At 45.7% G+C, this 13,749-nt stretch overlaps 1 protein-coding gene across 2 annotated transcripts in view; it reads left to right on the top strand.

The window, feature by feature from the left end:
* Positions 1-13,749, top strand: part of LOC126267370 (serine/threonine-protein kinase N) — a 308,585-nt gene that overhangs the window by 60,033 nt on the left and 234,803 nt on the right. For both annotated transcript variants that reach the window (XM_049972549.1, XM_049972550.1), the window contains exon 2: positions 8,944-9,241. In XM_049972549.1, coding sequence (XP_049828506.1) covers positions 8,944-9,241 — 298 coding nt within the window. The remainder of the gene's footprint in view (positions 1-8,943; positions 9,242-13,749) is intronic.

Here is a 13,749-nt window from a genome sequence, read left to right as displayed (position 1 = left end):
CTAGGGGACTGATGACCTCATATGTTAAGTCCCATAGTGCTTAGAGCCATATGAACCATATAAGACTTTCAGCAGTGCAAAACATACATATAAACTGTATCGTCGTCAGAATATAACTGATTACAGTATTAATAATCAATAATCATTCATATATGACTAATTTGTCTCTATGCATAATCATACTCGTCCCATGGCATGTCAAGGCTTCGGGCTGCTCCTAGCGCTAATGACTGTCGCCCAGGTGAAGATTCAATCCGGTGAAGGAGAGTTCCCGTGCCGCGGGAAGAACAACTGTCAGCTTGTGTGTCAGTTGTCCTTCCGAGCTACAGCTATAAAAGTGTTTACTCCGGCCCGGATTCGAACCGGCGACCTATGGATTTCTGCTTACAGAACCTCTACAGTAAGCCTAAACTCTTCAAGTCTTTAGTTTGCGTTTTAATTCCTTTCTTAGTACTTTGCCATTTTCATTAGTAATTATATGCAGTGTCACTTGACCAGCGTGTGAGAAATGACATTTCACGGTTCCGCTGAGGCCGTCACGGCTACCGTAGCAGCCTCAAGGCCCACAAAGTCCCCAACGTACTTCGCCCTTAGCAGCTATCCCTTACTTGTTTGCCATCACCTCTACATGTTCCACAACAATAAATTGAACAACTACATGTTTCTTATCCTACATCCGACATTTGGAGATGGGTGTTTAGCATATTTACAAATTGTACTTTGTGATCTTTGAATGAGTGTGTGCGAAAATACTCTTTTTTCCTATATACGTTTGGAACTCTAGTAGGCTGTCATCTGCTTTCTTGTTAGTAATGTAACTGACATAATTCCCTAAATCCTAGGTAGGGTTTGGCAAGAACGAAGACAAGTAATAGAAACTATCGCCGTATGTGGGCGTGCGTTATCTTACTGAAATATAAGCCCAAATGGCTTGCCACTAAAAGCAACAAAACAGGGCGTAAAATATCGTCGACGTCCGCTGTGCTGTAAGGATGCCGCGTGTGAAAGCCAAAGGGGTCCTGCTATGGAGAGGGGGAGCGGGGGGGGGGGGGGGGGAATCGCCCGAGACCATACTCCTGGTTTACGGGCCGTATAGCGGGCGACAGTCAAGTTGAAATCCCACTGCTTTCCAGAGCATCTCCAGCCACGTCTTCGCTGGTCATCGGGACCCAGTTCGAAGCGGTATATTCGTCACCTAAGACAATTCTTCTCCAGTCAGTGATACTCAGGCCGTATGTGCTCGGCATCACTGCAGACGGGGTTGTTGGTGTACAGAGGTGAACGGTAGACAGCGCAAGGGGCGCTGTGAGCTCAGCCCTCTTTCTGCGAGCCGCCTATTAATGGACCTCGTGGTTAATGGAACACCAGTTCCACGTGGAATCGATGATAATGATGAATCCGGAGGTCTGAGTTCGGCCATGGTTCACTCATTCTTGCCAACATATGGAATAGTGCCATCGCTGTTGAAATTGAGGCCGATTCGCTGATTACTCCAACTGACTTCTTTGATCCCAACTACATGTCCTCCCTCAAATACTGACTTCTGCGTATATTGGTCACGCACCTGCCTGCGAGCCATAGTTACTGTCGAACTGACTACAGGCAATGAATTACGTAATGGTGTTTTGCCGTGGTGTCGACATGTCCCTTGTTTACTGCCCTTGTTAGGTGCGCTGTGAAATTGTCTTGCTGCGTCCACATTCATCCATCAGCCGCCAAAGTATCTAATTCTCCATTTCCCGTCGATACCTGTATGAATGTCAATTTGCTACCAATTCATACAAATCCTTCGTGGAGCGTTGTTTGTTTTTGCCTTTGAGAGTATCCTCCATCGCAACAAATGGCCACGGATTGACAGTAGGACCAGGTTCGCTCTGTGTGTGACTTCATTTTAATTATGCTGTGGTGTTCATATATTTCTACGGTTATTTCGATCAACTTATTAAATATATAAAATTGTTTTGTTTGTGAAGGAAGTTTCAAATTATCCATGCGAAATATCAAAGTAGAGCAAAGAACTCCAACAATAGCTATGGATAGCGCCATAATAAAATGTCACATGTGCTTTGTAAAAATTAACCTCAAAACACGTACATTTCTACTGCTGATTGCAGTGCCAGTACTTCTTCGTCAATGACTTTCTTAACACTCTCGAGTAACCTTGATTTTCTTGCAAAGCAGGACCTCGCAAAAAATCGTGTTACGTAAGAAATTAAAACATACAACATATATCTACTACGATCAAAATCAGTGATTTAAGAAATAATTAAACGAGAATTATATCCGCTTTTGCCTCTCATTGAGCTATTTTTTATTTTTTATTCATGCGAGTGTCGTCTTTGGATACGCTTCACCTGCTGAAAGATAGGCATTTGAGATGAAAGAAGATTCACCTCCTTCCTCATATTGTGGCATTCGGTAACGAAGTGTTCGCAGCTACATAAGGCTTACTCACTGAGTTTTGCGATAAGCGCCACCAGCAGAGATAAACGCTTCAGTGACGTGGAACGATGCACTGCGTGCGGCCGGTCAGTCAGGTAACTCGATCGTTTGCACCATTTACTTGCTGTACTTACGCTTTTGATGACATGCCGAACTTCTTTCGTCGTGTGTCCTTTCGGTCAGTGTGCAAAGTATGAATTTTGTTGTTGAGGTCTTGAGTCGGAAGGCGGATTTGATGCAGCTCACCACACTAGTCCATCCTGTGCAAACCTCTTCATCCCTGAATAAATACTGCAACCTACATCTATTTGAAGCTGCTTACTGCATTCATCCCTTGGTCTGCCTCTATAATTTTTACAACCCCCCTTCCCCCCCCCCCCCCCCCCCCCCGCACTCCCTTCCAAATTGTTGATTCCATTATGCCTCAGGGCGTGTCTTATTAACCGATCTCTTCTTTTAGTAAAGTTGTGTTATAAATTTCTTTTTTCCTCAGTTCCATTCCGAATCTCTACATTAGTTGACCTATCCATCTGATTTTCAGCATTCTTCTGTAGCACCTTTCAAAAGCTGCTTTTATCTCCTTGTTAGAGCAGTTTATAATCCACGTTCCTTTTCCTTACAAATACTCTCAGAAAATACTTTCTAATGACCAAATTTATTTTGGATGTTATCAAATTCCTCTTTTTCAGAAATGCGTTTCTTTCAATAAACAATCTGCTTCTTATATCCTCTCTACTTCAGTCATCACCACTTATTTTACTGCCCAGAAGTAAAGCTAATTCACTACTTTTAGTGACTTACTTGCTGGTCCTAATTCCCTCAGCGTGGCCTGAATTAATACTCCTACATTTAATTACCTATTGTTTACTTTTGTTTTCATCTTATAATTTCAAAAACGCTCTCTATTCCGTTCAGTTGCTCTTCTAAGTTCTCTGTCGTCTCTCACAAAGTTATAGTGCCATCGGCAAAATATAAAGTTGTTATTTCTCCTCTCAGAACTTGAATCCCCTTCCCAAATTTTTCCTTGATTTCTTTTATTGCTTGCCCAGTGTGCAGATTGCTCAGCAATTCCAGTGCTTTTAGGTTCCTGCCTTGCCTAACCACGCCCTCGGAAATACGAGACATGTTCAGAAATAAGCAGTCAAATATTTGAGACAACCAAGAAGGTAAACCCCATTGCTGTTCGCAGCAATTGAAGAAGTGCTCCTTGTTTCCTACCCAACCACATTCTCGGAAATCGCGACATATTGGAAAAAATGCCAAATTTTTGTGACAAACAAGAACACAAATGTCAGTGCTGCGTGATTCAGTCTCAGCAATTTAATCTTTCGTTTTTCAATTGAATAAAGCGTGAAGGGATGCTGTTATTACGAAATGATCGGAAAATCCACGGTTAACATCAATCGGTTTTGAACCGTGGTATTTCCGATCAGAACCTTCCTCACTGCTGCGGTTTTTTTGTTTTTTTTCTCTCCAGATGATACTGTCGCCATTTATTTACACATTTCCCAACAGCAGTCATACTATTGTAATCGCTGTTTACAGTCTGTTTTGATGCCAGTAGAATTAAGCGATTGAGATGATAAACATACGATTTAATGTAAATATAATTTACAATGCGTTTAGCGCACGCTATATGTATCCTCAGGATGCGATTGTATGCTGGCAGCGAAGTTTAGCTACATTTTCTTGTCGAATTGACTGTAGTTTGAGAGGGCCGTGAGTGAAATTTGAAAATTATTTGCTACCTAAGGATGCATCTCGCCTCATTGCCTATTAACTAAAGGGTCAGAAATATTACGTTCATGTAATGTAGTTCAGTGTCTGTGTTACAATGGGAGCATCGTTCATCAGCTCTCTTGTGTTGGACATGTAATGCAAATTGTGAATACGATTTGTCTGTGGTGCAAAGGCGTTGTTACGTATCCTTCTATTTCCTATATGCAGAGGGCAGTCGATACTTCGATTCTTTAAAAACACATTGTCAGTGAAGTGGACGCGTAATACTCCGACAAGTGGTAAGCCATGACATACAAACCTGAATTTTAAGTGTGCAAGCATTACGGACCAAGGATCTTGTGTAAGTTATTTCATGGTCAGGTGTTCCTTTTATCTGCTTATCGAGTAAATGGATGATCTTTTCAGAAGTAAGATCTGAAAAAAAGACGTGGGGGGGGGGGGTCTTCCGCGCACCACTTAAAGCTGATTGTATGAAAATGCTTTGTTTAAAACTATGCTTTGTTTGCCATGCTTATTGTCGTCCGTTAATTAATTACCACTTCATCGTAATTACATTATACCGTACGGGTACAGCATTGAACATGTTACACGGTTCTTTCAAGAGCATTTGATTTTTCTCGCATGATTATCTCGTTCTTAATGGCAGTATTTATAATATGCGATTCACGCCCGTTGTTCAGAATACCACTTTTATATTTTGAACTGAGCCACAGGAGAGCCGTGGATTCAGCGCATCAGTTTCTCGGGTGTTCGGTGTTGAAATAAGTATGGTGCAATTGGAGTTAATTATTTACTTCATAGTAGTGTGTGCAACGAGGCTATATCACACACTTCTTTGTTAATGCTATTCTTCTGCAGGTACTTTTTTAAGAATAGACAGAGTTCTCAAGGTCAGGTTGAAGGGAGGCACAACAGTACCCAAAAAGGTGATAGCGTTCAGTTTGAGAAAGCGCTTTGTGACAGTGAATGAATGATTAAGACAGACACGTTGAATTTGTTTTAAATGGTTCTTTCACTGTTACAAAGTGCTTTCTCAAACTGAACACTATCACCTTTTTGGGCAATGTTGTGCCTCCTTTCAACCTGTTCAACCTGGCCTCGAGAACTCGGTCTGTTCTTAGAAAAGTAGTTTTTCCCACTGTTATTTCGTGCAACCGATATTGCTTTAATTAACGTATCATTTAAGGCTCGGCTATTTTTCAATATGTTCTAACATATACATGTACACATTAGTGCGCCTCCGTGTGATTTTATTGGTGTTAATTTGCACATCGCGTTGTGCAGACGCTCCAATTTTTATGTCGTAATTTTCCTCCTTTATTGCTACTGAATCGGTATCAATTTTTCTCCGTGTGCTTTGAACCCAGATGAAGCTTTTCTAGTCCCTTGTTAATAACAAATATCTTTGTGCAGCAGAACATACTCTGTATTTTTTAATTCTCGTTTTCTGAAATTGGTACGTTCTCTACTCACGCAGCTTTGTTTCTTAAAGCTCGCCAAATATTCTTTCTGTCCCGCCAGACAGACGTATTAATTAAGTAAAGTTTTGAAGAAAGTCGGATCGTGTATTGGATATTCACGTGTAGCAAGTATACTAAGCTCGTATTCAGGAGAACGACAGTCTCTCGTCTGGGCATCCTGTTTTAGTTTTCCTTGATTTACCCAAATCACTTAAGACAAAGGCCGGGATGTGTCTTCTGAAATGGTACGGCCGATTTCCTTCTCCGTGCGCGCTTGTGTTCCGTCTGTAATGTCCTCGTTGTCGAAGGACCGTTAAGCACTAATTTTCCTTCCTTTTCAGATATACCCAAAACCATTTGCCCTAAACTCTCCAAATTATTTCGTGAAACTACTTCCCAACATTGAACCTTGCAACTACGCAGGTTTTATGGCACGTAAAAGTGTCGGTGTGGAGACTTTCCGAAATTCAGTATCTCGTGAACGACTCGCTCTAGAACCATGCAACAAACATCACTGACATTCTAATGTACACTAATTTTAATTTGTTAATATCGATAGGCGCTGCTCCATTTAAAAAGTGTATGTTTGCACAAAAAATACGCTTTCTAAGTATTATTACAATGTTACCACCGCCTACGTTCGACATCAGTGTACAATAACCATTCACAGACGGCAGGTGGAAACACTAGCAATGGAGGATATGTAAAGCGTGTAGGGAGAATGCGGCAAGCAGTGCAGTCGTTTTCGTAATGCGGGAACGGAGCGATTTATATGAGATCCAAAAGCGCTTTCGGGCCGAGGGTGGAAGCATTTCCGAAATGGCTGTCTGTAAACTGTTCGTGTGCCGCCATGGTGAAAGTATACCGTTCATGACAAAATGACGCAATCCAAAATTGGCGCCGAGACACCTGTTCTGCGTCGTGGGCAATAGATGAGAGGGGAGAACGACGCTTGCGGAGATTGTGCCCGTGCGAATAGAAGTGTAACTGTTGAGCAACGGACCGCTTATTATGAACCAAGGGGCTACCAACAGTGTCTCCTCGACGACTGTTCAACGAACGTTGATGCGTATTGGCCTTCGCAGCAGGCGCCTGGTCGAAGCATCCAGCCCACTGCTGTTCATCGGCTACGAACGCTATAATTTGCACGCCAGTACGGCTAATAGGCGTCCACTAAGTGGTGATAGGTGGTCTTATCGGATAAATCACGTTTTATGCTACATTGGAAAGATGGCCGTTGGCGTGTGCGGCTTGAAACATCTGGAAGCAAAGAGCAGGCGGTACATAATGGTCTGGGAATGTTTTCGTCGCATTCCCTAGGTGACCTCGTCATTCTGGAAGGCACAGTGGATCAATACAAATATGTATCTATCCTTGGGGGATCATCTCCACCCCTACGTGCAGTTTATTTTTCCTGCAGCACAATGCAGCGTGCCGCGCAGCTCGCAGTGTACGTGCCTGGCTCGAAGAGCACCAGTTTACCGTACTCTCCTGGCCACGAAACTCCCCCGGATTTAAACTCAGTCGAGAATTTGTGGTACCGTCTCGATCGGACTGCCCTCAGCTGAGAAACTAGCTTAGCCGGCCACGACACTGAAGTCGTCATGGCAGCAAATCCATGTCTGTACCTTCCAGAACATTACTGGCTCCCCTCGTGCACCTCTCGCAGCGGTCCCCGCTGCAAAAGATGGTTATTCAGGCGTTTCACATGTGGTCACATAAATTTGAGTGGCAGTGTGTAAAAACCGGCTGTGTGAATGACATCCAGAGGCCATAAAAACGACTTTGTGATTTATTAAGCCGAAAATTTAATGACTTTATTATAATCTGACAATATCTTGTGGAATGTACGGACAAATGTTATACAGCGTTACGAAACTACTGAATTCACGTTGACTGATATTAGTAGTTTCTGGTAGTGATGAGAGACGATGCTGTTTTATGGGGTGAATTCAATGAAATTGTTTGTAAATACGAAATCAAGTTTGTTTTGTTACATCGCATGTTCTAGGGTTAGAAGTCAGCTATTAGCTGTAGTTTAACAACGAAAGTGTTCAAATGTATAGCAATGCTGCAAGTAGAGGCTCCAGTAAAACTGTTGTCAGGCGTGTGCTACGCTTAACACGACTGGTCGTAAGTTTGTGTTAGTAACTTATCTTAACTGCGTCACCGAAGTCAATATTGTCTGTCCCTGGGCCATTGATAACGGAGATAGTATCTCAGTGACCATAAGGTGCGCAGCAGTTCATTTTAAAAATAATCATTTTTGCTGTTGATGTGAGTCATGGTTACGAATAAGTTGCGTGTTGAAGTATGGCGTCCAAGATTCTAATGTGCATCACGCGTAGGTGTAGTACCGTGACGTGATGTATTTGAATATTTACAATGTGAACATGGATTGCCGGGTAAATTTATCGCTACAGTATTTGAGAAAATCCACGAATAAAATTAATTTGATCTTTGGACAGAGGAGAGATCGGAACATCCGGTAACGAAATCTGTTTATCTGCGCTTTAAAAGCGAACTTCAAGCTCTGTTTTAATGTCAGAATTGGGTACATATGATTAATCATGTCGACATAGATCCGAAATTGCTTTGTGCGTTCCACATCCTCACCGGGAACTTTGCAAGAGTGAAATATGCCTGAGATACAATGTGAGCATTAGTCGAATTAGTATTATAATATGTTGTTTCATGAACCTGCGTCCGTTGTTTTTCCGTTGACTGGTTAACAGTCTTGCTGAGTCGTCTGGAACAGAGAAACGAACATAATTGTATATTTAAGAATAATGCATCTGAAGTTTTCTGTTTGCGAGAGCTCAGTAATTTCTTAATATATGATATACTAATTTCTTTATGACGAGCTGATGACACTCTGTACTGTAATGTGTGAAATGATTTTTGTTACGGTGCTTGCCTTCACTTTTGAAGTCTAGGTATCATAACACATGGATTACAATAAATTTTCTTTACACACTTCATAATTTTGAAACCGGATATTGAAATGGAAATACATAGATTTTTAAGCGATGGAGTACCCCACTTGCATTGTGAACGTCCTCAGATAGAATCCTGCAAGTCGATCATTACAGTTTATTTGATATGTGAATCTCAAGATATACCTTCTAATTTACCATGTAATCAGAGACAAGCCTGGGTGGCAGGTCCAATGCAGGTTTCGTTAAATTGTTCTGAGAGTTGGTTCTTGAAAATATCCAGCTGATATCTCATGTATCTCTTGAAATGAAGGCAATAATTCGTTCTATGATAGAGATGACCTTCTCCACTCTCTTGTCCACAGGGCGACTACATCCGGCACCCAGTGCTGTACGAACTGAGCCACAAGTATGGCCTACAGACGGATGAGAACGAGGCGGCTTTGCCGTGCCGATTGGAGGAACTCAAGGAACTCATACGGCGTGAGATTCGCAAGGAATTGAAGTTAAAGGCTGGCGCCGAGAAGCTGCGCGAGGTAGCCACGGACCGACGCTCACTGGCCGACGTCGCGCTACTCGTCAAGAAGTCCAACAGTCGCCTGTCCGAACTGCACGCCGAGCTGCACGAGCTCGACTCGCAGATACTGCTCAACAACGGACAAGGTGAGCCCCGTAACTCTGCGTGTTCTCCACTTCTATTGTAGGTATGCTGGATCATGTTAACACCCCTTGACTATGCTAAGTTTTCTTTGATGAAAAGTTTTGTAACAGTAATTCAGAAAGTAACATCAAATTGGCAAGTAATAAGACGCTGAGAGTGTCCTTGATGGTAATACAAACTTTTCATGATCATATAGAGGGGCATGTGTATCAATTTTAGGTCGGACGCTATAAGCGAAAATACTCACCTATGGAATCAAACCGGAGAAAAAGAGAACATTTCATATTTACCGTTGGCCTGCGACTGGCGATAAAAATATCCGTTGGTTAGTTATTTTATTTACCTGCGCAACTTGTGCAAAGTGCTTTCACAGTACTTGCTCAAACGTATGTCCGCTAGGTATGAAGGCATGACATGTCGATACAAATGTCTGCCGCAGAAGTCGAACAACTCCTGGGTCACAGACAATGAGCATTCTAGGACCAACATTCTATGAAAGGTGGCCAGTAAGAGGAGGTAATGTTTTGTGATCACCTCCTTCGCCTGATCTAATCCCGGTTGATTTTTTCTGAAGGGGTCACGTGGAACGTCTTGTATACAAGGTACGCCTCGAGCCTGAAAGTGATCCTGTCGGTAGCAAACTGTTCATCGTCTTGATGGTCGAAATGTGATTTGTACATTATATAGACATTTCGCTCTGGTCAAGGTAACTGCAATTACCTGCAAATTTTGGGAATACTCACCTTATTACAATCTATAGAAATATATGCATTCTGAGGTTGGAATCGAGAGAGCCAGTATGTCTTGAACCATAGCACGCAGCTCCTGATGAAAACTGGCTTTGAGCGTTCTCAAAAATACCCTACGCCATAATGAAAACGCCAATCTTTCTGGACATTTGGAAATATCTTCGTTGATTTCTGCCTACTGTTAGACAACATTCAAGTAAGGACACGAACCAGTGAACATGCCAGTATTCTGAATTGGTTGTAGTATTGATGAAAATCAACAATGAAATGTGTATTTCGTTACTCAGAATAGTGGAAAAGGCGAGGGTTTTTTTTTTTTGCTGCGGAAGGATAATCTATTCGAAAGCATTTGAATCATGGTTTTCTGTCGCCACCCATACGTGTAGCAAACTGACTTTATACCACCACAAATGATATATATGACAATGGGGAATACAGAACTATACGTGATTTCTAAGGTCAGAGTTCAGTGTGGTGCGCCGCCTTCACTCGCTGCTATCAGGCACGGATTTAAAGAGAAACACCATTCATAGATGAGCCCTTCACTTCGTCCGGCGCGTACATCGTGGTCCAAGGGATAAGCAGGTTGCCACCGGTGCCTTCATCTTGGCCTTCGAGGGTGATACTTTACCTGAGAAGGTCAAGGTGATGGTCTATCGTTGTGACGTCAAGCCATATATCCCTCACCCGATGCGGTGCTTTAAGTGCTGGAAGTTCGGGGGTATGTCTTCCCGCTGTACTTCCAGCCTCACATGTCGAGATTGTGGACGCCCATCCCATCCCAATACTCCATGTGCTCCGCCTCCCATCTGTGTAAACTGCGGAGAGCACCACTCGCCTTGCTCGCCGGACTGCAGGATCTTCCAGAAAGAGCGCAAAATCATGGAGTATAAGACCCTGGACCGCCTGACATACACTGAGGCCAGGCGGAAGTTCGAACGCCTCCATCCTGTTCGAATGACTGCCTCTTACGCTGCAGCTACTACTGTTATGGCCCCATTAGCTCTCCCTCAGACTGCCACCTCTCAGAGCCGGAATGCTACACCTGCCCCCTTGATGGGGGGGGGGGGGGGCACTTCACTCCCTGCTGCTCCTGCTCTACCTGCCTCAGGAGCAGCAACCCCCCAACCATCGGGGACATCAGTCCCCACTTCTAAGCTGGGGAAGCCTCAAACTTCCCCGGCTCGAATAGCACGGAAAGGGTCCCTTGGGTCCCTTCCTTCCCAGGTTTCCGCCTCTGGGAAGGGTGACGTCAGCCAATGGAAGAAAAGCAGACCAGCGGCTGGTCGCAGGGCTTCCCGCTCCTCCTCTGTCCCGGAGACTGACTCGCTGGAGCCCTCCCAGCCAATGAAACCCAAGGACCAGAGAGACAAGACGAAGAAGAAGACCTCTAAGGCCAAGGACCACGCGGTGGCATCCACCCCACTGCTCCCTACAGGCTCTGCGTCCGAGGATAAGGTGGAGATCCGGGCGTCCCCTGAGGACCTGGATCTCGCCGGACCCTCAGACACCATGGAAGCAGATTGTACTGGTCCTCCATCGGTGGCAGCAGGTGACCCAGTGGCATGATCTGCCTCCTCGGCCCCTTCACGCCTTTTTCGGACATGGACAAAGCGATACTCCAGTGGAACTGCAGCGCTTTTTTCCACCACCTTGCTGAGCTTCGCCAACTCATCAGCAGTCACCCTTTCCTCTGCATTGCCCTACAGGAAACTTGGTTTCCGGCAATGCGGACCCCTGCCCTACGTGGGTATCGGGGTTATTACAAGAACCGAGCAGCTTATGAGAGGGTATCTGGTGGAGTCTGCGTCTACATCCTTAACTCTGTCTACAGCGAATGTGTACCTCTTCACACACCTTTGGAGGCTGTCGCTGTAAGGATGTGGACGCCTCAGCCTATTACTGTCTGCAGTTTGTATCTTCCGCCAGATGGTGATGTCTCGCGTCATGTGTTGGCTGCATTGATAGCACAACTGCCTCCTCCTTTTGTGTTACTGGGCGACTTTAACGCCCATAACCCCCTGTGGGGTAGCGCCGCGATTACTGGCCGGGGTAGAGATGTCGAGACTCTTCTCTCGCAGCTTGACCTCTGCCTCTTAAATACGGGAGAGCCGACACATTTCAGCGTAGTCCATGGCACATTTTCGGCCATCGACCTTTCTATCTGCAGCCCCGGACTTTCACCATCCATCCACTGGAGTGTCCATGACGACTTATGTGGTAGTGACCATTTCCCCATCTTTCTGTCACTACCACAGCGTCACTCTTCTGAACGCCCCTCCAGATGGGCTCTGAATAAGGCTGATTGGGGCTTGTTCTCCTCTCTCGCCACTATCGCACCTCCTTCCCCTGACACCATTGATGCGGTGGTTCAGTCGGTCACCACCGGCATCGTTTCTGCGGCGGCATCTGCGATTCCCTGTTCATCCGGGTCCCCTCGGCGGAGGACTGTGCCTTGGTGGGCGCCCGAGATCGCAGAGGCGATTAGAGATCGCCGGCGGGCTCTTCAACGCCATAAGCGGCACCCGTCCTTGGGAGAACCTCATCGTTTTTAAACAGCTCCGTGCCCGTGCCCGACGCCTTATTCGCCAACGGAAGCAGGAGTGCTGGGAACGGTATGTTTCCACCATTGGCGTCCGTACCTCTGCATCGCAGGTTTGGGCTAAGATTAGGCGACTCCATGGCTATCGGCCGCCTGTCTCTGTCCCTGGGCTTTCGCTGAATGGAGTGGTGTGTACTGACTCCGACACGATTGCGGACCAGTTAGCAGCGCATTTTGCTCAGTGTTCCGCATCTACGAATTACCCACTGGCCTTCCGCTCCCGGAAAGAGCGGTTGGAAAGTTGGAGGCTTTCCTTTCACACGCGCCACGCGGAGTCGTACAATGCTCCTTTCAGCGACTGGGAATTCCAGAGTGCACTATCTGCTTGCCCTGATACGGCTCCTGGGCCAGACCGCATCCACAGCCAGATGCTGAAACACCTCTCTGTGAATTGCCAGCGACGCCTCCTAGATGTTTTCAACCGCATCTGGGTTGAGGGTGTGTTCCCGTCTCAATGGCGAGAAAGCATCGTCCTCCCCGTGTTGAAACCTGGCAAGAACCCGCTGGAGGTGGACAGCTACCGCCCCATAAGCCTCACCAACGTTCTTTGCAAGTTGCTAGAACGTATGGTGAGCCGGAGGTTGAGTTGGCTCCTCGAGTCTCGAGGCCTTCTGGCTGCGTCTCAGGGTGGGTTCCGTAAAGGCCGCTCTGCCGTCGATAATCTGGTCTCCCTGGAGTCTGCCGTCCGTACAGCCTTTGCACGCCGCCAACATCTGGTTGCCGTCTTCTTCGACATGCGGAAGGCGTACGATACGACTTGGCGATATCACATCCTGGCCACACTTCATGGGTGGGGTCTTAGGGGCCCGCTCCCGATTTTTATTCAGAATTTTCTGTCGTCTCGTTCCTTCCGCGTGCAAGTTGCTGCGTCCCATAGTTCCTCCCGGGTCCAGGAGAACGGGGTCCCACAGGGGTCTGTCCTCAGTGTCTCCCTGTTTTTAATTGCCATCAATGGGCTCGCTGAGGCGGTGGGATCGTCCGTCGCAGCTTCGTTGTATGCAGACGACTTCTGCCTCTACTACAGCTCCGCTGGCATTGCAGTTGCTGAGCGCCAGCTGCAGGGCGCTATCCGCAAGGCGCAGTCGTGGGCTGTAGCGCACGGCTTCCAGTTTTCGGCCGCTAAGAACTGCGTTATGCATTTCTGCCGGCGTCGCACGGT

The sequence above is a fragment of the Schistocerca gregaria genome, chromosome 4, assembly GCF_023897955.1.
Source record: "Schistocerca gregaria isolate iqSchGreg1 chromosome 4, iqSchGreg1.2, whole genome shotgun sequence".
NCBI classification, from domain to species: domain Eukaryota; kingdom Metazoa; phylum Arthropoda; class Insecta; order Orthoptera; family Acrididae; genus Schistocerca; species Schistocerca gregaria.
The sequence above is the reverse complement of the archived record's forward strand: the minus strand, read 5'-3'. Positions and strand labels throughout refer to the sequence as shown.